Source organism: Talpa occidentalis, unplaced genomic scaffold (assembly GCF_014898055.3).
Source record: "Talpa occidentalis isolate TD23 unplaced genomic scaffold, MPIMG_talOcc4v2.1 talOcc4.11, whole genome shotgun sequence".
Taxonomy (NCBI): Eukaryota; Metazoa; Chordata; class Mammalia; order Eulipotyphla; family Talpidae; genus Talpa; species Talpa occidentalis.
Genome location: NW_023601104.1, coordinates 30,935,132 through 30,959,353, shown reverse-complemented (window position 1 = coordinate 30,959,353; position 24,222 = coordinate 30,935,132). Strand labels below are relative to the sequence as shown.

At 33.3% G+C, this 24,222-nt stretch overlaps 1 protein-coding gene across 4 annotated transcripts in view; it reads left to right on the top strand.

Moving 5' to 3' along the window:
* DENND4A (DENN domain containing 4A) overlaps positions 1-24,222 on the top strand; it is a 95,031-nt gene that overhangs the window by 45,669 nt on the left and 25,140 nt on the right. For 2 of the 4 annotated variants that reach the window (XM_037502745.2, XM_054688180.1), the window contains exons 11-22: positions 862-1,006; positions 1,578-1,753; positions 5,072-5,172; positions 9,251-9,469; positions 10,663-10,808; positions 17,197-17,330; positions 19,693-19,828; positions 20,193-20,399; positions 20,492-20,620; positions 20,874-21,015; positions 21,413-21,544; positions 23,788-23,904. In XM_037502745.2, the coding sequence (XP_037358642.1) occupies positions 862-1,006; positions 1,578-1,753; positions 5,072-5,172; positions 9,251-9,469; positions 10,663-10,808; positions 17,197-17,330; positions 19,693-19,828; positions 20,193-20,399; positions 20,492-20,620; positions 20,874-21,015; positions 21,413-21,544; positions 23,788-23,904 (1,784 nt within the window). The remainder of the gene's footprint in view (positions 1-861; positions 1,007-1,577; positions 1,754-5,071; positions 5,173-9,250; positions 9,470-10,662; positions 10,809-17,196; positions 17,331-19,692; positions 19,829-20,192; positions 20,400-20,491; positions 20,621-20,873; positions 21,016-21,412; positions 21,545-23,787; positions 23,905-24,222) is intronic. The other 2 variants (XM_037502746.2, XM_037502747.2) reach the window with 2 other exon arrangements.

Here is a 24,222-nt window from a genome sequence, read left to right as displayed (position 1 = left end):
GTATGTATTTCTTGATTTGTGTGGTAACTTCTGATTTCATATTACTGTTATTACAATTGTAAAAATAATTTTTGTATTTGTAAATGAAAATTTTAATAGGGTCTATTTACCTTAGGGAGGCAGCTCTGTAAGTCAGGTAGTTTTTCTGATAGAGTGGAAGATGAGCCATATTAAAAACAAAACTGCCATTAAAGGATTTGCTTTTAACCAAAGCATCCCTCTTATATAAATTGAATTCCTTATGTGGACATTATCTGCAAAGCAGATCATTTTATATAAAGAGGACTGCAGTAGAATATTATTGGGGCTTTGGTGGTAGGCTTGGTGTAATAACATGCATTTGTAGAGGTGTGAACCCATGCCCCCTAAAACATATAGTGTTATAAAAATCAGTGTTATCTCAATAATCATAATTTTAAAAATAAATAAAATGAAACATCATTTCCCATATTGAATATAATATAGATTAAAATGATTTTGATCAACAAAAAACTATGAACCAGAGACACTTTTAGGGGGGCGGGGGCGGGAGGGGAGGGATTGGGGTCAGAATGGGGGGCTGCAATTGTGTGGGGAATATAACAATAAAATTTATTATTTAAAAAAAAAGAAAAAGACCAAATTAAAACAGTGGCGAAAGCAAAAAAAAAAAAATAAAATAAAATAAAAAATAAAATGATTTTGAAACCTCAATAAATTTTAAATAGTATTTGTGATGCTATGTTTTTGTACATAAAAGCACCAATCACATTTAAAGTTTAATGTATAATATCTAATAATTCTCTAATCTTGAACATTTTTCAATATTTGGGAGATATTTTGATCTTTTTCTTAATTATATAATTTTTTTTGGATTGACAGTGGTGGCAAGTTTTCAACACTACTTCAGAATTTAGGCCCTGAAAATGCTGTGACGTTATTAGTGTTTGCAGTAACAGAACATAAGATTCTCATCCATTCCTTACGGCCTTCTGTGCTTACGAGTGTGACAGAAGCATTAGTGTCTGTGAGTATCACAGTTTCTTATTGGCAATTTTATCTTAAAACAGATTTATTCATATAATTTAGCCTAATGCTTAACTTAAAAGTACCGAATTTTTTTTAATATTTATTTTTTTATTTATGCATACAAGAGCTGGAGTATAGGTCAGAGGTTGGTGGGGGGAGTGGGAGGGGCAGGTTGTGAGAGGATTCACCAGAGATAGTGGGGAGCAGAACAGGCAGATTGACCAAAATACACTGCTGAGGGGAGCAGCGGGCAAGACAGGAGAGGTCTGCTGTGCTGTGTGGGTCAGCTCCATGGCTAGCAGGGCTCTAACTAGCACTGCAATGGCTGCCAGCAGCTAAATAGTGCTTAGACTTAACCCCTTGCACCACCAGGGAGGCCCCAAGAATACTGAATTTTTATGTTGTGAAAAGAATTTTGATTTTCCAACCCTTAATATCAATTATAAATATTTAAGTCATTATAAAGCCTTAGAACTCATGTATAACCTAAAAGACAGCTTTTCCATGTGTGCTTTTAAGTTATGTTTCAGTGAAATAACTAAACATCTCCTATCTTTTGTTTATCCAAGATGATTTTCCCTTTCCACTGGCCATGCCCATATGTTCCTCTCTGCCCACTGGCTTTAGCAGATGTCTTGAGTGCACCATGTCCATTCATAGTTGGAATTGATTCAAGATATTTTGATCTCTATGACCCTCCACCAGATGTTAGTTGTGTTGACCTAGATACCAACACCATTTCTCAGTAAGTATATTTTAGTGAATCCATACCAAATAATTCACAGCTTCATAATATATATATGTAATATATTTTTTGAATGCTAGTTAGAATTCTTCTGAATTATATTGCTTTGTATTCTGGGCTTATTATCTTTGAATCAACTCTTATAATGCTTCAGGGTATTAGAGAAGGAAAATATACCTTAATCTTCAAATTTTAAATATTTAAGAAGCTGTATAATCTTATGCTTACCTAGAAATTTAAAGAAGGGAAACTGAGATTAGAAGTAGAAAAAATATATTTTTTTTATTCAGATGAGTATGGGTGAAATCATAAACTGAATTAAAATGCTTTTCCTTGATTAGATTGCATTCCTATTTCTAGTCTTGTGTAATACTCTTAGAATACTAATATTTTATAGCAAAGTTAATTACATTTTAAATACTTTAAATACTTTTCAAATTATACATTTATCACCTTTACACACTAGGAATATAAGGACTCTATAAATTTCCTTGTTTTTATTGAAATAATATTTAAGTTGTAGCTATTGGAAGCTACAGCTATATTTTATAGTTTTTTATAGCTGTATATTTATAGCTTTTTTATAATTCAGTATTTCTCTTGTATCCCCTGTTATCAGTTTAATCATACTTAAACTATTCAGGGAAGGGGAAATTGACACAATAACCATACTGCATCCATAGGATATACTTAAAATAACTGCAGATTAGTCTATCAGTCCACGAAATAGGTTTTTTTCTATTTTTTAATAAGCATGTTTGATAGTAAAGCCTTTTGATTTAATTTGGAAATCTTAAATTTTAGTTTGTTGTATGTCAGAACCTCATGTGCCTAAACAATAGGGAAAATTTGGTAAAAACAAAGCAAAACAAAACTGCTTTATAAAACATGCATGTTGTCAGAAAGCTTTTATTCAGAGAAAGCTTAATCAAGAAAATATGGGCTGTATTTTGTACATAAAGGCCATCTTACATATGGGGTTGATAGAGTCAAAGATATTTACCAAGAAAATTTTACTCTTTACCAGGAATATTTAATTCTTTAAATATTAAAATAGTATATCTTTTTTTTTTGCCAGTTGTTAGTATTTTAAAAAATTGAAATTGAGGGTGGTAAATGAATATAGATTGTGTCTATTGTGGTAATAACTTACATTTTCCCTCTTTTTATACTTTCCCTCAATTTCTTAAAAGAATTTTTTGTTACTATTATTTTATCTATTTGTTTTGATCACTAGTGAATTAAAGAATCAAAGAAACATGAGTCATTTGCACTCATGAGAAATCCTCTTTGATATTATCACACTTCCAAACATGTAGGAGGACAAAACTAGTGAACTAACAGCTTTCTACTTTCCTTCACCCAGAAGTCCTGAAGCCTCACACCTGAAATTTTAAAGGAAAACAAGTCATGAGTATGGAATGTTAATTTCCTTTTCCCTTTCTGATTCTTGGATACTTGTACAGAGTATGTTATGAATGTCAAGAAATTTCTGAAGGGAAATTAATATCTGATATGTAGTAGACCGAGAGCTGTTTGCATAACCTAAGTTATCTCATATTGTTCTCTGTACTTTGTGAAATAGGATTCATTAATACCTCTGACAGATAAGGAAACCAAGGGTTAGATTTTTAAGTAATTTTTTATCAAAAGTCACAAAGTTTATTCTGTCAGAACTAGATTTTGAACTAGATTTTTTATCACAAGTCACAAAGTTTATGCTGTCAGAACTAGATTTTGAAGCTGTTGGCTGTTTATGTAAGAATAATCTTGTAAATGGAAGTCACAACGAATAAAAACGCAGAAGGCTGTCAGAAATCCAAACTCAGGTACAGGTAAAACTTTCTTTCCTAGTCAAGGTTTAGAATGAAAATATCAAGGGTAAGAGAAAGAAATGATGTGAGTAAATAATTATAATTAGATGTAATGAAATATCAAGATATTGCTCATTCATTTATGTTATAGCATATGTTGAGTGCCCTTTTTTGCTAGGCACTGGGAATAAAAAAAGCAAATCAAGTATACTCCTTTCTTTTAAGTTGCTTTTAATTCAGTCTAGCAAAGCAGGCTAACGCACAGTGAATAATAAGGCAGAGTGAGAGTTCTGTGTTGTAAAGTTTTATCAAGAAAATAACATAAAAAGTGTTTCTTCATTGTGTTATCACTGTAATAAAGGATTCCATGCCCCTAGTCACATTATAAATGAAATAAACCTTCACAGCAGGACATCTGCAATTTTACTCTGCCCTATCTTTATTTTACTCATTTGTGGAAAGACAGAGTACATTCCATGACTGTTCTTTGTTAGCTTATGTTTTCCCATCCACTCTCTTTTTCTTTGTTGAATTTTCACAGTGATTTTTGCTCTTTTTGTTCTGTGAAGTTTAGGGGACATAGAAAAAGAAAATGTTAAGCAAGTTTCACTACACATCTCTGCTGTGTTGTTGTCTTTGGTGGTTAGGAGTAGTTTACTTTTCTGATTTTTCTCTGCATTTTTCAGTTTTTCTAAAACGAATGTTCTTTGCTTTTGACATATCAAAAAAAAAGTCTTATTCAATAAAGGATAGAATCAAAAAAGCTTAACAGAGTTAAGTCCAAATACTTTGTGGAGTTTTGTCACCATTCGCTTTTCTTCTCCTACCTCATATGTAGTTTAAAAAGCAACTGTGTTGTAATAGTTGTAATAAAGGAGATTATAGGCATTTGTCCTAAAACAAAGATTCTTCTTTCAAGCACATATCTTCTTTTAAAGTTATAGAAGTACTTGGAATGTAATGCTTTATTCAAGTAATTTAACTGCACATATTTCTTTTCTCAAAGAAATAAAGCATTTTTTTAGGAAACAAAAATGAGTATTTGCATTTGTCAAAATACTTTGATAAACCCTATGGGTCACAGGTTCATTCTTCTACAGTACTTTTTCCTTGGAGTCTGTAAGAAAAAAAAAAATCTAGTAGGATTTTCCCAATATTTATATGTTTAAACAGTCTAAAATCAGGGCTCAGAGTAATGACACCACATTAAGCTTTGTAGTGATTAGTGTGATTCTAGTGCAAGCAGAATTTACTCAGAACAATTTAATTATAAATTTTGAGCTATATTTAATACAGGGTCTACCTTCATATAAATAAATGTCTAAATATTTCAACATCCCAATTTACCCTGTGTAGCATTTTTCTCCTATTAACCAGAATATTTTGTTTTATGTTTTATTCAGTGTGTTTTCTCTTCCCCTTTTTTATGTGAGTGTATATTCTTTTTCATCTCCCCCCCAAAGTTCATCTAACAAAACACATTGTTGTTGTCATTTAATCTCAGAACTGGTGACAAGAAAAATGTAGTCTGGAAGATACTTCCAAAGAAGCCATGTAAAAATCTGATGAACACACTGAATAGTCTGCACCAGCAGTTGGCAAAATGTAAGTGAATAACTTAAATAAAGCAAGTGATTTAATCTGAGAAGGGATTCCAATTACTTTGCCTTACTTGTAAAAGGGTAATGTTTATTTAATCTAAAGGAAAGTGTTTTTATATTCTTCAAGCCAAATGAGCATTAAAATAAAATTTGTATAAGCTTTTATAATTCTTATAAGTGTGCCATAAAATTTATATTTTGTCACATTTTCATAGACCATTTTAAAAATAATAAAGTTTTAAAAAGGTAAGGTGGTTTTCTTTAATTTTATCATTACTGAAAGACCATGGTAGAAATAAGGATTCCCCTTGTATACTTTCTTCATATGTAGACTAGAAAGTTAGTTTGAAAAATCTAAGGTAGATGATTTAAATTACATTAGAAAATGCTTATGATTTCATTAAGGTGAGACCTGGGTCATGTGTTTTTCACCTTCAGTGAATCTTAATGCTATCTTTATCACAAATAATTTGAAGCAGAAGTTTGCCAAAAGCATTAGGAAATTAATAAAAATGAAAATTGATAAGGTATATAATATTTCAGTAAAAAGCTTATATAAGGATATATCTTGACAATGATCTAGAGTTACCGATAAGAAGAATTAAACCTTCATTTCTTTATCTAATTCTCTTGGTATTTTGTAACAATAGTCCATTCAGTGACCATAATTTAATACTTACGGTATGAAATATTGTCAGTAAGTATATAGCAGTATTTGAAGTTCTCATACATGTATTAAATGAAATATAAACATAGGAGGTTACCTGCATGCGTGAGGTTTTAAGTACCTATATTAGAAAAATAGATATGGAAAAATACAGTCTTTAATAATCTGTATTATAAACCTTAAAATAGTTAAGGTAATTAGGAAATAATTCATAAATACTGATCTATGAGGAAAAGGACATCAAGTAGAACAAAATTTTATTTTAGGGAACAAATAAATGATGTACATAATCTTATTTCAGCTACCTCATTAATTGCTTTTTTTAAGTAAGTGCCCCTTTTTCGCATATTTGAGAAGTCCAGCAGCTATTTTAGCAATATTTGAATACTATTAAAATCAGTGAAATTGCCTATTCAGTTCTGTGGAAGGATAGAATCTTAAAACTTAAAGCTACAGACCTTTACCAGAAATAAAGCCTCACTTATATGGACAACTAATCTTTGACAAAGGAGCAAAGAATATGCAGTGGAACACGGACAGTTTGTTCAATAAAATATTGGGAAAACTGGACCGCCACGTGCAAAAAAATGGAACTAGACTTCTACCTCTCACCGTGCACAAAAATTAACTCGAAATGGATAAAAGAACTGGACATAAGACCTGAAACCATAAAATATATAGAAGAAAATATAGGTAAACACAACAAGACATACATCTCAAAAACATCTTTACAGACTCATCACCCAAAGTAGTGATAGTGAAGGCAAAGATAAACACCTGGGATTACATCAAACTGAAAAGTTTCTGCACAGCAAAAGAGACATTAACCAAAACAGAGAGACACCCCACTGATTGGGAAAAAAATCTTTGCACTCCATCCAACTGATAAGGGACTGATCACAATGATATACAAAGAACTCACAGGGCTCAACAAAAGCAAAATAAACAATCCAGTTAAGAAATGGGCAGAAGAACTCAAAGGGCATTTCTCCAAAGAGGAACTGCAAATGGCCAACAGGCATATGAAAAAATGTTTAGCATCCCTTATTATCAGGGAAATGCAAATCAAAACCACATTGAGATACCACTTTACACCAGTAAGAATGACACATATCAAAAAACAAACAACAACAAATGTTGGTGAGGATGCAGTGAAAAAGGAACTCTCCTGCATTGCTGGTGGGAGTGCAAACTGGTCCAGCCATCGTGGAAAGCTGTCTGGAGGTTCCTCAGTCTACTAAAAATGGAGCTACAATACGATCCGGCAATTCCACTCTTAGGGATCTATCCAAAGGACGCAAAAACAGTGATTCAAAAGAGCACCTGTACACCTATGTTTATTGCAGCACTATTTACAATAGGTAAAACCTGGAAACAACCCAAATGCCCAAAAATAGATGACTGGGTCAAGAAGATGTGGTTTATATACACAATGGAATATTATTCAGCAATCAAAAAAGATAAACTCATGCCATTCGCAGCAACATGGATGGAGCTAGAAGGAATTATGCTCAGTGAAATAAGCCAGGAGGAAAAAGAAAAATATTGGATGGTTTCACTTATAACAGGAATATAGGGGAACCAAATAATGCATCAGTGTAAAAAATAATAATAATAACAACAGTACAAAACACAACAAAGCAAAAACAGACAATTATAAACCAGAGACATACTACTGTAGGGGAGGAGGAGGGAGAGGGGTGAGAAGGAGGGAGGGAGGAGCACAGGGACTGTGGTGATGGTGCATGAGTGCTTTGGGGAAGGAGATTCTATGGGGACTCAATCTGAAGGGTGGGGGGAAGCAAATATTGTCTAAAAAATGTAAAAAATGATAAATGTTAAAAAAAATGAAAAAGAGGGCCTCCCCGGTGGCGCAGCGGTTGAGCGCTGGGTTGCGATGCTGCCTGCAGCCTCTGCAGTGCCGGTTCGATCCCTGGCTGCTCCCCGGCCACCGGAGGAGGGTCCCACATGGCACACTAGACCTCTCCTGCCGCCCGCTGCTCCCCTCAGCAGTGTACTTCTGTCCTTCTGCCTGTTCTGCTCCCCGCTCTGGCTCTGGTGAATTCTCTCACCCTCCCGCGCTTCTGACTGTACCCAGTGCTTGTATAAATAAATAAATAAATAAATCTAAAAAAAAGAAAAAGAAAAAAAATCTGAGCTACAAAAAAAAAAAGCTACAGACCTTTGAACAATATTGATAGTCAAGGACCGTATAATACTTTATAGCTTCAAAGCACTTTCAGATGTATTCTTTTATCTTTACAACCATGAGGATGGTACAGTTGAGGGAAGCAAAGTAGTTTGCCCTTAGTCATGTGGTTAATAAGGATGAAGCTAGGATTAAAACCTCAGTCTTCTGTTCCAATGCCCACCTTCTTCCTAGTACTTCCCTTAGAGAATAGATGCCCTTTCACCTTCAATGGAATGTATTTCCTAGCAACAAGTACATTTTCCTACATGACCACAATGTAACCATGAAAGTAAGGGAATTAACCTTGAGCATTATTACCATCCTTATCCTCAAAACAAATTCGGATTATGCCAGTTGTTATCATAATGATCTTTATATAGCAAAAGAATCCCTTTTCAAATCAGGTGGTGTATTTAGTTTCAAATCTCTTTAGTCTCTTTTTCTCTAAACAGCTCCTCAATTTTGCCTTTTTTTCTTCAACACTTTTGAAAATTAAACTTAGAGTTGTAGAATGGTCCATGCTGTGGGTATGTCTCAGTGTCCTTGTGATAAATACAGATCATGCAACTCTGGTAAGAATGACAGAAGTAAATGCTACATCCTTATCAGATCTCACACTATTTCACTTTGTCCCTTTGCTGATGAGGATGTTCTCTTTGATCCCTTGTTTAAGGTTGTGTCTACCAGGATTCTCTACTGTAAAGTTACTGTTATACTTCCTAACGACTTGAGCATTGAATTGTTCAGGAATAAGAACTGTTTTCCACTTTGTAATCCCTGTTCTCCCCATAGACACTTACATTTGGAAAAAAAAAAAGAGAGAGAGGAGAAGAACTATGCATTTAACCCTGTGTTTCATTGATGTGGCTGTTTATTAGTTTTTATAAATGGTTATTTCAGAACACAAACATTTTTGTGGTGGTAGTCAGATAAACTGGGAGAATTTTATATTTAATTTGAATGAAAAGTACTCAGCAGAGACTAGAAAATTCTATTATGAAGTTAAGTAACAGAGTTGAGGTACCTTGAGCCTTTTTGAAAACACACCAATTTTTTTTCCTTTCAGTTTTATTGAAATGTAGTTGACATGCAGCACTGTATAAGTTTATGATGTACAGCATAAAAAATGACTTGACTTACATTAATAACAAATTCATATTGATGCTATTATGAACATTAGTTTTGACAGCTGGGAGAAAATACTAACACTGTATTTCTTCACAGTGCAGCAGAGACCAAGAGATGATGGACTGATGGACTTAGCAATGAATGACTATGACTTTAATTCTGGAAAGAGGTTGCACATGATAGATTTGGAAATCCAAGAGGCATTTTTGTTTTTCATGGCCTCTATTTTAAAAGGTTATAGATCATACTTAAGACCAATAACACAAGCACCATCTGAGACAGCCACAGATGCTAGCTCTCTTTTTGCCCTACAAGGTAAGTGTTTGCTTAATTGTACAACTTTCATGTTATGGAGCTTAACTTGTGATTATTCAGTTACTTTCTGAATTAATAACTCATAATTATCAAAATACATACCTATTTCAGGATTACATGAATATCAACTCTTTTGGTAGGATTAGTTACTTCTCAGGCACATTAGATATAATCTCATTAGCAAAATATGCAGAAGGAACTATTTGGAAAGTACAGAACTAACTAATGTTGTACCACTGCATTCTGTTGTGTCACGAGTATGTTGAGATATTGATGCTTTTAGCTTTTAGGGCAGCCAGGCAGTGTTGGAGATGCAGAAAAGTCCCTTGGGTGGTCACCTCTAAGTTTGAACCACCTCTTTTGTTTTACTTCAGTGTGCTTTTAAAATACTATTTTCTGTTTGTGCTCTGACATAAAAAAGGTAAGGAAACCCTGAAGTGCAATCTGCGTCATAGTATGTATTTGCTTTCCTTTATAGTATTTAATATTTGAAAGTATTTAATAAGCATATATTAAATGGCTCTCAAAGCAAGGCATTGGATACATAGTGTATATGAAAGATACATGGTTGCAAAAGAACAAAAAGAAAAGTAATTTGATAATAATATGAATAAACACCCTAATTTACAACTTTAGATCACAGAAAGTACTTCTGGACAAATCACATGTAAGCCATGATTTGAAGGGTTAATGGAAACTAGCCAGGCAAAGGGAAAGTAGAAGAGTGTTTTAGGCAGAGAGAATAGTTTATGCAAAGTCCTTGAGGCTGTAGAGTGGAGTAGAAGGAAACATAGACAAATACCAGAGGGGATGTTATTGCTGCTTTGAAAAAGCACATGTATGAGGAGAGTGAGCACATGCACATAGCATGAACACAGTTGGGGGCAATGTAGCAATTTTTAAAATCTTTCAAGTTTGCTAGTTCATTTGTTATCTTCAAAGTAGTGAGAGGACAACAGAGACAATGCTGAATGAGGAACTGAAAGATCTGGGTTTAAGTTCCTTTCCGGTTGCTGTGTCTGTCAGGTCACTTCCCCTTCCCCTTTTCAGGGGTCTTTGTTTTTTTTTTTGTACAAAATGGCAGGGTGTGGGGGAGATAGATGACAGGTTTATAAAGTTCATTGTTGCTCAAAAATTGTATGAACCTATAAATGATACTACATATTTTGACTTTATAAATTTATGTTGAACAGCTTTCTTAAGAAGCCGGGACCGGTCACATCAAAAATTCTATAATTTGATGACCAAAACACAAATGTTTATTCGCTTCATTGAGGAATGTTCTTTTGTCAGTGATAAAGATGCAAGTCTGGCGTTTTTTGATGATTGTGTAGATAAAGTAAGTAATAGTATGTCTATAGTGCCCTAACTTATATTGTATGACTGTTATAAATGTTATGAGTCATAGTTTCTATTTGACTACTTTTAGCAAAAACTAAATTCCATTTAACCATTAACTTGTATAATGAATGTGGTTGGGTTGTTAGAAATTACGAAATACAACCTTCCTAGAAATTATTGAATACAAAATCCTTGAGGATTTTACAAAATCATGAGTTTTATTTTAGCTATCAGGTCTATAACCTTGCCGACATATAGACTATGGGAGTTTTAGCCAAACCTATGGACCTTCAACTTGAGCATCTTTCATTTTTATCTCTCCCTTTTTGTCTAAAATTGTCACATACCAAAAGTAAATATAGAACAAAATGAATAATTCACCTGAATTTTTCTGGAGTTTGGAGGTTTGTAGCATGAGTTAAGTGAATAAATTCTATCCACTATTTCAGATTTACATATGAAAGCTTCCTTTCCCCTTCAATCCTAATATCATTAGTGATATAGATCAAGGAGAGTTTCCCTGCTGGAGAGAATTGGGAGACAATGATCATATAAGTGTGTCAGAACATGAATGAAGTGAAAAAGGAGTGTGAGGTGTGGAAGCCCAAGAATTTGCTCTGCGTGAGGGAGATACCAGTTTGCTGGGGGCAAGGGATTGGTCTGGAAGGAGTTATTGAAGACAAATTAGGATGAAGAAGTCCTATGTTTGGGGAGAGGTGGTAGAGAAGATGAGAGAACTTTACATGTGAAAGGATTGACCAAATAAATGTATTAAATAAAGACCATGATTTGTTCACTGTCAGAGAAGGGATTTACAAATACAAAAAAAGAGAAAACCAGACAAACCTTGAAATATTGCACTTGGCATGTTATCATTGGTTTTCAATAGGTATAGAAAATATAGAAACAAATGTAGATATGAGTGTGTGTGTGTATGTACACTTATTCCCTAGCTCTGTACACTGAGATTTTGGGAGCAACCATATCCCAATACCAATGAGTACACCTAAGTTGAAAGGTGTGTTTTAAAGAGAAAATATGCAATAAACTTAGCATTCACTAATATGCATTCACTTAGCATTAAAAAAAATAAAATTAAAAATTATTGTAAATCCTTTTTATACAAGAATAATTATGTTGGTTTTTTTGTATATAAAAATGTTTTTGACTGCCATTATGCACTTTGAATGTTTTTTCTATATGGTGCTAGGTTACACTGGTCATCCTTATGTGCTCACTGACCTTCCCTTGGGGAATATGGCATACATTTGCCTAACACTTGTTCCCTATACCAAGCTAACTGAATCATAAGAGAGCAAATTAGTGACCATGCTTTAGCCAAATAAATTTATTAATCCACATGGGACGCTGAATTAGCTGTAGGAATTCAATTAGTACAGAAGAAAGAAATCTTCTATACGACTGTTACAAATGTTATGAGTCATAGTGAGTTCTTTATAAAGTATTACTCCTGATTTATTTATTTATTTTAAAAAATGGGGCATTAGAGGTATAGAAAAGGTCTCTGCTAATGTACCATGAAGGATCCTGTTAATGTCTACATGAGCACTTCTGACATAGCTAATGAAGACATCAACATTTTGAGAAAAACAGACATTTCTTATTGGAATTTATTTATTTATTTTTTACTCATTTGATGTATCTTGTTCACAAGTTTGTGTTTCAACTAAGAACTGGTATTGCAGTTTCATATGGCTTAAAAAAATACTAGTATTGGGCCTCCCCGGTGGCGCAGCGGTTGAGCGCTGGGTTGCGAAGCTGCCCGCAGCCTCTGCAGCGCCGGTTCGATCCCCGGCTGCTCCCCGGCCACTGGAGGAGGATCCCACATGGCACGGCAGACCTCTCCTGCCGCCCGCTGCTCCCCTCAGCAGTGTCCTTCGGTCCTTCTGCCTGCTCTGCTACCCGCTCTGGCTCTGGTGAATTCTCTCACCTTCCCGCGCTTCTGACTGTACCCAGTGCTTGTATAAATAAAATAAAATAAATAAATAAATAAAAAATAAATCTTAAAAAAAAAAAAAAAATACTAGTATTATAAGACATATAAGACAATTTTTCTCAGTCATAGGGCATCATGTTCTGAGGATCATATTTTGGTAAAGTAGATCACCTATTTACTTGCTAGGAGACAATGCGGGACATGATTGGAATAATTGTTTAAGGAATATATAGTCTGAGAAGTCTCAAAAAAGAAACAATCCCATTAAATGTAGTATAACTGCTGTTTCTGTAGAGACTATTTTCCTAAAATGCTATGTACCTATTGAAAGTCTAGATTCAATAAAAGATCACATATATAATGGGTTAATGTTATACTTAAAGATGTTAGTGACTACTAAGAAAATCAGAACTGAAAACTAACTTACTAAAAACTAGATACTTGTGTTTGGCTTACTATAATTTAAGGAAATCTTTTATTAGAGAAAATAACAAACTGTCACAGATTCAAAATATATCGTTAAAACTTTTATATATGAGTACAGGGTAATTGTACTAGTATTAAGCAGAACTCTCTGAAATAGCAAATAATCTACAGTGCTGTTACTGTCTTTTGTATTTTAGTATCACAACTTATGTGCACTCAACACAGCAAGTGAGCTCTTGCTTTCAACCTGCAAGTGTTTTCTGAATACCAATAATATTTTAAAGATAATTATTTATGTGGCTTTATTCCTTAGTTGAGTAACTTTGAGCTTAATTTTTAAAGTAAAAAGATCCTTTTAGTATAGCTTGGAAAATAAATAGTACTAGAGATGTATTAACTGCCTAAGCCAATCCATGACTAAGGTTGAATAAAAATTAGATATATTCCTCTTTTGATTTTAGCATATCCAAATAGAAAATATTTAACTGATTTTAAAAAGCTGAAGTAGGTAATGCTAAATAAGAATAAGACAATACTTGAAAATTATTTGAGTTTCATTTATGACTAATTTAAGAGCCATATGTTCATCATATGATTATATTTTAAATCCTTACAATCTGTTCCTGTAGGATGGAGCTTAACTAAGGGCAGTTTTGTGTAACAAATAGACTGGCAAGATTTTCTTGTTCTCCCAAGCTTGCCTCTGCAATGTTTTCTGAACATATTATTGTCTTGTGAAAAAAATATGAAGAGAATATGAAAATTATTTTAATTTTATCCTGTAGTGGGTGTTGGATTTCTTTTTCTCCTGATGGAGACAGATGTCACTATGTATTATAAAAGACAGAAATGTCCAACTGATAAATGTAGAATTTATTGCGTGGCTATTTTTTAATGTCAAATGTCAATTTTATAAGGGAAATGTTTTACTATGGTATTGAGTCTGCGATGCAAACTTTTAATATTTTACTATAGTGAGAATTAGAGCAGTTTTCCTTGAACACAGGTTTTTACCTATGTGAACAAAGTGGTTAGAGAGTGGGAAGAAGATACAGGTCTGGAAAAAGAAAAACTGTTATAAACGGGAGGAACAGTTAAATAAATTGAAATGTTAAAACACCCTGTGCTCTTAGACAAGCAGTTCTCTTATGCATCCTGGTGAAACAGGAGTACTTCACAGATTCCTCTCCAGTGACCTTGAGCATTTGTTTTAAACTTTTAATTCTGGTTTGCCTCTTATTTCATTATCACTGCTTCCTTTATAATTAAATTAACTCCATTTCATCTGCATAAAAATGAGTTTAGAGCTTCTCCTTTATTCTTGGGTTGCCCATAGATACCACATCCTACCCGGGATACCTGTGATTTTGAGTTAGCATTGACATGTTCCTAATGTTGTTTAGTATGATTCTATTTTTATGAAAGTAACAACTGCACCAATGTTTTTTAAAAAATGTTTTATGTTTGCTAATGATGGCTTAAGTGTTCTGTTTTTATAAAAAGCTTAAGTTTTTTTTCTTAAATGGCTAAAGTAACAGAAAGTATGGAAAAGGAAAAAAACAACTCCATAAGCCCAGTCACTGATAATATCCATTTTACACTTACTTCCAGTGTTTTTTACGTAATTGTAACATAGTTTCCTAATTTATTACATACCCATATCTTATAAGCACTTTGAATATTGCTGACAAATCTTTTAAAAGTAAATTTTCATTTTTTACACAGTAGAACATAATTTAAGAAGTCAGATAATTTTACAGGGTTATGTCCCATTCCTACCCCATCCCCAGAGGCGACCACTTTCTCTTTCAGTTACTTCTTTAGTCATTTACCTTAAGATTTACAAATAATGTTTTTATTGCTGCTTATTATTTGATAGTGTCAAGCACTATCATGTCAAATCTACCACAACCACCACCATAGTTCTCCCAAGGTAGAGATAATATCAGTTTTTGTCAAATAATTGTTCAATGCTAGTAATATCACTTTGCATATCAACCACAGCCATGCCATATGTATACTGTAATTAAACTTCCTTTCATATATGGAGTTTGTTTTCCCAGGAGTTAACATTTGCTATATTTTTTGTTTTTGTGTATTATTAAGTCATCTCCAAACTCATGCAAAAGTGAAAAATCTAAAATCTCTCTTACCTAACATGTCAGATGATCTATCCATTTGACTTCTTTTTTTAAATTCTTGCTTGAGGGCCACAGTGCGAGGGTCCTACATGGCGCACAGACCTCTCCTGCCACCCGCTGCTCCCCTCAGCAGTGTACTTTGGTCCTTCTGCCTGTTCTGCTCCCTGCTCTGGCTCCGGTGAATTCTCTCACCCTCCCATGCTTGTGACTGTACCCAGTGCTTGTATACATAAATAAATAAATCTTTAAAAAAAAATTCTTGCTTGAACTTGCCACATTCCTATTCTAGTCTAATCTGATTGCTTTCTAGTCTGTCATCCTGGGATTTTTTTTTTTTTTTCTTTTCATGATTAGATTGGTGTTTCTTTGGGGTTGAATCCTCTGATTCTGGCTTCAATAACTTCTTTCTTATTTATTTCTTTGTTATGGTGGATCACATCTCCCAATAATTTAGTGAGAAAGAGTACATGGAAGACACCTGTTTTTTAACTTCCTGTCTGAAAATTTCTTTATTGTCCCCTAATACTTGATTGCTACCTTGGTTGGATCTAATATTTTGAAGTGGTTACTTCATTGTTGTCTGTCTTCAAATATTATTGAGAACAACATCTAGACTAATACCATCTAGTTTTTTGATCTTCTGTACCTGATTTCTCTTTCTCTCCAGAAGCTTTTAAGCGCTCATTAGTTATGAGTTCCTTTCAGCAGTTTGGACTCAAGTTTTCATTTTCTTATGTATATTATCTTGTCATAGATAATACTAGAGCTTAAATCCAGTGTGCTTCTACATATACTGAATGAGCTTAAGGAAATTTCTTATATTTACTATAAATTAGGAAAAAAAGGTGTAACCCAGTTTCCACAACTTATTTTTGAAATACTGCTTTTGAATACAATCTCACAATTCAAAATGCAAAATAATAGGTGAAGATGAATGGGAAATGTGAGTTCTAGCTTAACCTTGTCCTCTCCATTGATCTCTTCTTCCCCGTATAAGTATTGCTTTTCTGGGCCTCCCCTGGTGGCGCAGCAGTTGAGCGCTGGGCTGCAAAGCTGCCCACAGCTTCTACAGCGCCAGTACGATCCCTGGCTGCCCCCGGCCGCCAGGCGAGGGTCCCACATGGCGCGCAGACCTCTCCTGCCACCCACTGCTCCCGTCAGCAGTGTACTTCTTCGTTAGTCTGCCTGTTCTGCTCCCTGTTCTGGCTCTGGTGAATTCTCTCACCCTCCCGCGCTTCTGACTGTACCCAATGCTGGTATAAATAAATAAATAAATAAATCTTTTAAAAAATGCTTCTCTTAGTTTGCTTCTAGTATTTCTTTATGTTAATGCAATGAAAAATGAATGTATGTCTTATTCTCTTTTTCATCTTTCTTACTTGAGATATATACATACACAATGTTTTGCACCTTGTTCTCACATTTTTTCTTGGAGGTCTTTCCATAGTGGAACATAGGAAACTTGTTTACCCCCTTTTTTTTTTATTTATACAAGCACTGGGTACAGTCAGAAGCACAGGAAGGTGAGAGAATTCACCAGAGCCAGAGTGGGGAACAGAACAAGCAGACTGACAAAATGCACTGCTGAAGGGAGCAGCGGGTGGCAGGAGAGGTCTGCGCGCCATGTGGGACCCTCACCGGTGGCCAGGAATTGAACCGGCGCTGCAGAGGCTGTGGGCAGCTGGGCAGCTTCATAGCCCAGCGCTCAACCACTGTGCCACCAGGAGAGGCCCACCCTTTTTGTTTTCTTAATTGTTCTTTAGTATTCAGTTATGTAACTGGTTTATTTTACCTTTCCCCCATAGATAAGTGCTTGGCTAACCAATGTGGTTTTTTTAATGTGTGTTTTTTAAACTCTTCAGGTGGATATGGACAAGAATGGTGAAGTGCGACTTATAGAACTGGATGAATCTTTCAAAAGTGAACATACTGTTTTTGTAACACCACCTGAGATCCCCCACCTACCCAATGGTGAAGAACCCCCATTACAGTACAGGTATTCAAGAGGCAGAATGTTTGAGATTGAAAGAGAGAAGCAATCATCATCTGTGACGTAGCTTTCTAAGGACTGGTATTTTCAAAAATCCAAACTTTACAGATCCCTAATTTTTAGGTGGTAAGCAAGCTTATCCCGCATCCATTATTAAGTTTTGAGGTATAAAAAGAAAAAATTCTGTATCATATAGACTTGGGAAGCTCTCTATATCTGCATAAGTATTTGTTCTCATAAACATTGATTAAACTCAATTAGGATCTTACCCCACCAACATACAACAATTTTATACAGAATTTTGATTTTTGTTTTTTCACTTTCATGCTCTTATTCCAAGCACATTGATCAGAGGTAACTGTGGTTTACAAAGGGAGTAACTCTTAATTTAGAGTCAGTATTTGTGGTCTTAATTTGGATGATATAATATTTTTAGGCTATTTCTTTTTCCATGAGTGTTTATGTAACAGAAATTCAGAACTATTGAAATTGATCATTGTTAATTTAAGAAACTACTAAATGCTTGGTATAATAGACTTAAATAATGCATTGCTCCTGTCTCCAAGTCCAGAGGGAAAGAAAGAAAAGTTCTGAGCAAAGTGAAATAAGGCCCGTGATAGTGATAGATTAGGCATTTGTCTATATATGTATATTAAACATATACATTTGTTATATGTTAGAATTAGTTTCTGGTATACATTTATTTTTATTTAAGTGGTATTTCCTTTAAGATTTAAAATGAAATTTTTTAATTCTCTAATAATGCTTCCTTTATTAAAGTAAATAAATTCTAAAGATTTAAGGACTCTAATACAATTTGACATCTATCTTTCATTAAGTCAGTTTGTTGTTTTCATGGAAAATGGATTTTCCAAGAACTCCTCATTTATCATTTGGGTTAATTCTTCCTTTTACAGATGAAAAAGTGGTGTAACAGATGTTTGTGAATGTTGATTAATTTATATGCACTGATTCCTGCCCTTATTTTTCATCCATTAAAAGTCTATCTTTTGTCAAAGATATTTAAAATATTTCTCCTAATTTCTCTTTCTCTCTTGTTTTTCTTTCCAAATAAGATCTCATTTCTTTGATTTCTTTTGTATATTATATTTCTAAGGCCTCTTTAGTATGTTTCATTGATAGTTTTGGGGTTTTTTTTTTTTTGTAGTTTGTTTTTAACATAGTAATTTAAATTTTACTTTTAGATTTAGTTTTTTAACAAGAAAATTACTTAGCTTATAACATTCTCATTTTTTAAACAATCTAAGTTTTTTTTTTTTTTTTTCAGATTACTAATACAATTTTGATGTAGTCATACCCATCATTGGAAAAGTAACTTAAAATAAATGTCTTTAATGAGCACAGTAGGTCCTCTTAATACAAGATGACTCATATCCTTACATAGTCTATATAAAATGGTAAAGCAATAAGTTTCCATAGGATACACACACATGTCATGTGCATACAATGAATTTTTTAAGGGACATGGTTTTCCTGAAATTGCTATTTTATTCCTACTTAACCTTCAATCATTACCAGTATTTTCTTATTCCATTGAATTTGCCTCCAGTAATACAGAGTTTGCTGTATTTTATGATAGTTATTTTCTTAGTTAATTAAGACTATTTACATGCCTTTAAGAACACTACAAAGCAGGTTAAGTTTGGTGGTTGGAGGTTTCTTCTGTTCTTTTCAATGTCTTTTTCCTACCTCTGCCACCTTTTAAATGTCCAGTGCTACTTGCTCTAGCATCCAAATTAGGCCTACTTTCTTACAGAACCATATACTCTATCATTTTCTTAACTCTTTCCAGCCTCTCTATTTCACTTTCTCATAGATGAGGCCCTGAACTTCTTAGCTGACCTAATAAACAAATTCATGATGAGTGTTTGTCCTGGTATGCTAATATTTTACTTACAACTTTTAAGGGAGAGGTTCTGCATTAATACACAGTTAATCAGAAACAATGATATTAATGATTATCCAGTTTGAAAGAGTATTGATTTCATGGCCCTCTATCAGATGTCATATTATCTGCTGTTTGCTACGTATTTACATAAATACAACCTTCTAAAAGTATGCATGAGTGACTGGTTTTGATGTCAAGTTCAACAAAATTTAAACGTATTTCACTTTTTTTCCTCTAAAGCACGTATTTGAGTTTGTATTTGGCTATTACATTTCTTAATTTCATAGTTGAATACTTGTTCATTTGTGTGAATATTATTTGAGTATATATCATAGTCTGATAGAAAAAGATAGTTAAATTCTAAGCTAAGAACTTATTGGTTATAGTTTTATTTTTTGCCTTAGCCAGTGTGATTATCTCTTTGTGTTTGAGGACTTTTTTTTTTCTTTTCAAAAACAGCTATAATGGATTTCCAGTTCTCAGGAACAATTTATTTGAAAGACCTGAAGGATTTCTACAACCACGAAAGAGCAAATTGCCTTCAAAATCAAGTAGTCCTAGTAGCCCTTCTCCCATGTTCAGAAGAACAAAACAGGTACTTTGAAAATTTTGTGTTCTTTATGCAGTCAAATATTAGTACAAAAGTAGATTTGATACTCATATTCCCATCTACCCATTTACTATTACTAGATTATTTTGCGCTCCAAAGTATTCTAAAAATAATTTAGAGTAATCTGACTTCAAAACATTAATTCATTTTTCTTGTCCTAGGACTCTGTTTACATATTGTATAATATAATCTCAAGCAAAAACTTATGTGTATACATATAAATTATAGACAGATTTTGATAGGGAAACATTATAAAAACATGTGATTTGTACTTGTCCAGCATTCAGTTAAATAAGGACGCTTAAATGTGTAAATTTATTAATGACATCCTTGTATTTTTTTTCCCTAGGAAATTAAATCAGCCCATAAAATTGCAAAGAGGTATTCTTCCATCCCTCAAATGTGGTCTAGGTGTTTACTACGTCACTGTTATGGACTGTGGTTTATTTGTCTCCCAGCGTATGTGAAAGTATGTCATTCAAAAGTAAGGGCTCTGAAAACAGCATATGATGTGCTTAAAAAAATGCAGTCAAAGAAGATGGATCCACCTGATGAGGTAAAAATTATTCTTTAAAATGCATTAGTTTATTCTGAATTCACTATATAGATACTTTGTCTCTGTACATTTTTGAACTTACTGTGTTTCAGGTGTGTTACCGCATTCTAATGCAGCTCTGTGGACAGTATGATCAGCCAGTGCTTGCAGTGCGAGTCCTTTTTGAAATGCAGAAAGCTGGTATTGACCCCAATGCCATTACTTATGGTTATTATAATAAGGTAATTACTTTGGTTTACTAGAAAAAGAGTATCACTTGTGTGATTATACAACCTTAATTTAATGGCAGAAGTAATTGATGTGTGAGGTTATTGAGCATGTATTGTAGAGTACAATTTATTTCATAAATCAAGGGTTTTTTGTGTTAATTTATGTTATACAATTTACTTTGATATTCTTTAGCTTGACTCTAAAGCCAGTGTGTTCATTTATAAAAATTCTTGTACTAATTATTTTGTTTTGTTGAATGAATAGGCTGTTTTGGAAAGTACCTGGCCTTCAAGAAGTCGTAGTGGCTACTTTCTTTGGACAAAAGTAAGAAATGTTGTTTTAGGAGTAGCACAGTTCAAAAGAGCTCTAAAGAAACATGCACACTTATCACAAACAACTCTCTCAGGTAATTAAAGCTTTAAAGAATGTGTGTTTTACCTTTCTTTTAAAATTAATGGACTGGTAATATTTGACATTTTTAGAAATTTAAAATAGTTTCCAAAAAAATGAATGTTTTCTAGTTTTTATTGCCATTACAATAATTCTAATGTTAAGAGTTTTCTTCCCATTTAAAAAGCACCAAATTTCCCTTTCTTTTTCTTGTACTGTTAAATTATCATCCTTTGTTGGTCTCATTTTAGTATTGATAATTCACAATAGGTTTCTTCATTATAGTTGCATTTTGCTAATTATGTGGTACTTTTCATGTTCAGTATTAGTAAATTATTAGCTTGAGTGACAAACTAATGTGTATTTTTGGTATCTCCTTGAGTAGTAAAATGCTGTCAAATTGTGTTCTTAAGCAGATGGCAGTGACCTGGATGCTGTTAGTCATGGCAGCATGGATAGTGGTCATGGGACACACACTGTGGAACAGGCACCTTTTAATACAGGTTTAATCAAAGTATATGCTACTGATGATAGATCTAGTACAGGTTTGTGTGTGCTTATGTATACATTTATTATAGTACATCTTAAAAACTAGATTTGTTAGTCTATCATTTTTAGATTTTAATTTTCAATGATATGTTTAACTGTCATGTTTTAATTTTATATGTTAGGCATTTGATCTGTAGTTGAATTTGATAACTACATGCAATTTTATTCTTTATTTGAATAGAAATAAAAGTTTAAGAGAGGTTATAAAGTAGCTCATACAAGTATTTAGCCCAGTGATAATTCAGTTAACTCTGGATAGCACACAGATCTCTTTATCATATTACTTTCTTAGGATAAATTCTTTGTAATTATGAAAATGTTATTAGAGTTTACAAAAAGAAACTTTAGTCCCCATGTGAGTTACTGGTACTCTATGATATCAATTTCCTGGCTTTAACAATATATTGTGTTTTATATGAAATATCAGCATTGGAGGAAACTAGGTAAATGGTACACAGGAACTTTCTGTACAGTATTATTTTTTGCATCTTCTTATGAATCTTAAAGTAAAAAGTTGTACTGAAAATTTTTACATGTATAGAAAACATTAACATTCTAGCATGAAAATAGCTTTAGTTTCATTAAAATATAAAACTTGTACATAAGCTTCCCCTAAGTACTTTTTAGTGAGGCACTAAAAAATAAATTACGTGGATAATTCTGTCCTTTTAATTATTACATTTAAAAAAATTCACATTACTTTTGAATATTGTATAAGTCACCACTTAATGGACAGAAACTTTAAATTTAAAAATCCAAACATTAGGGCCTCCCCGGTGGTGCAGCAGGTTGAGCACAGCACTGTAAAGCTGTCCACCGCCTTTGCAGCGCAGGTTCGATTCCCGGCCAGCCAAAGAGATTCCCACATGGCACGGCCAACTTCTCCTGTCACGCCCACTGCTCCCCTCAGCAGTGCTTTTGGTCTGTCTGCCTATTCTGCTCCCCATTCTATCTCTGGTGAATCCTCTTACCCTCCCGTGCCTCTGGCCTGTACCCCAGCTATTGTATAAATAAAAAATAAATCTAAAAAAAATCCAAACATTAAAATATAAGACTTCTATCTCTGCAAAATGGTAATGTTATTTTAGACTATCTCCTTTAATGCCTATCTTCAAGAATAATAAATGTAAGCTAATTGTGTTGAAATGTAATTTTCATACTTGTTCTTCCCTGACTGACTTTATTTTTGATTATGCCATATAAATTTAATCAGTTATAGTAGTCATCTTCAGGCATTATCTCTTCAAAATGAGAAATCAATTATTTTTAATTATGACCTTTAAAAGGCTATGTTAAAGTAATACGGAACTTAATAAAAGCATAAATGTCATCAAGGTTGTCTTCACATTTTTAAATTTGTAGTTTCTTTGGAAATAGAGGTGAAAGTTTGATTCCAATTTTGAGCCTGTATTTCTTTTCTAACAAGAATATTAACATAAATACCTAGTGATACTTAATACAAGTCCTTTAGTTCTTTACAAGTTTATAAAACCATTCCTTACATAATCTTTCATGTATTATTAATCTGGGAACTTAAGATCCAGATAAAAGTTTAAGTGATTTACTTAAATCACATCTCCTAAAATAGAGAAGTAGGATTCAAACTGTTACATTTTGATGCTAATCTAGTGAAGACCATTTGCTGAAAATTACAGTATCTCTTTAACAGAACTATGTATTAAAAATGTTCTTATATCATCGTTCCTCTTGCTTTTTTAACAATAACATTAGCTTTTCTTTTCTTATAGTTGGACATATGTGCAAATCCAACTCAATGATTATTCAATTAAATTTTGAGAAAAATTGATTATCAATGATTTTAAACAACCCCCTCCCTTTTTAGCAGTTATTTAGATACTCAACTCTAATAATCTGTGTTTAAATGTTCTATTATGAATTTCCTGCAGATTTCTCTTCTCTGTTGCTTAGTTGGAACCCAGACTTTCACCTAGAAAGATCATAGAATTCTATAAAAAAAAGTCTGATTTGTCTGTATGAATGTATATAGTTACTTTTGACTAGTGGAAAGTCAGAAATAAGTTCTTTTGAGATCATCCTGTTCTCATATTAATAGAGATCAGGGAGAGCTAATAAAATAATGCTTTTGATTGCAATTATCCAGAAAAAAATTATATACATAAATTCTAACACTAATGTGTTACTCCTAATTCTGATTGTTTTCACAAAAGAAGTTTATGATAAACAGCATTGGTGGGTTTTTTTTTTTCCTTTTTTCCAGGTGGCCAATCTGATCTTGGGTATAATTCCTTATCAAAGGATGAAGTTAGAAGAGGGGATACAACTGCTGAGGACATTCAAGAAGAAAAAGATAAGAAAGGGAGTGATTCTAGTTCATGTAGGTATTGTTTAAGTTGATATTGTATAAATCTGTGAACTTACATTAATAGAAAATACAAATACTTTAGTTACAAAAGTGTTAATTTTATTGTGCACTTTCCCATTATAATTCCTTCTTTTTTCCCATTATACGCCCTCTCTGCAACCTAATATTCCAATTTACAAATGCTTCATGTGTGAAGAGTAGCAAAGCATTGTTTTCTGAGGTTTAACAGTAAACCTTTTTTCTGAGGCTTAACAGTATTTTAATGCTTTTATTAATGGCCTATTATACTTTTTGCCTTCATCCCCCCACCAAAAGTAGTTTTTTTCAACC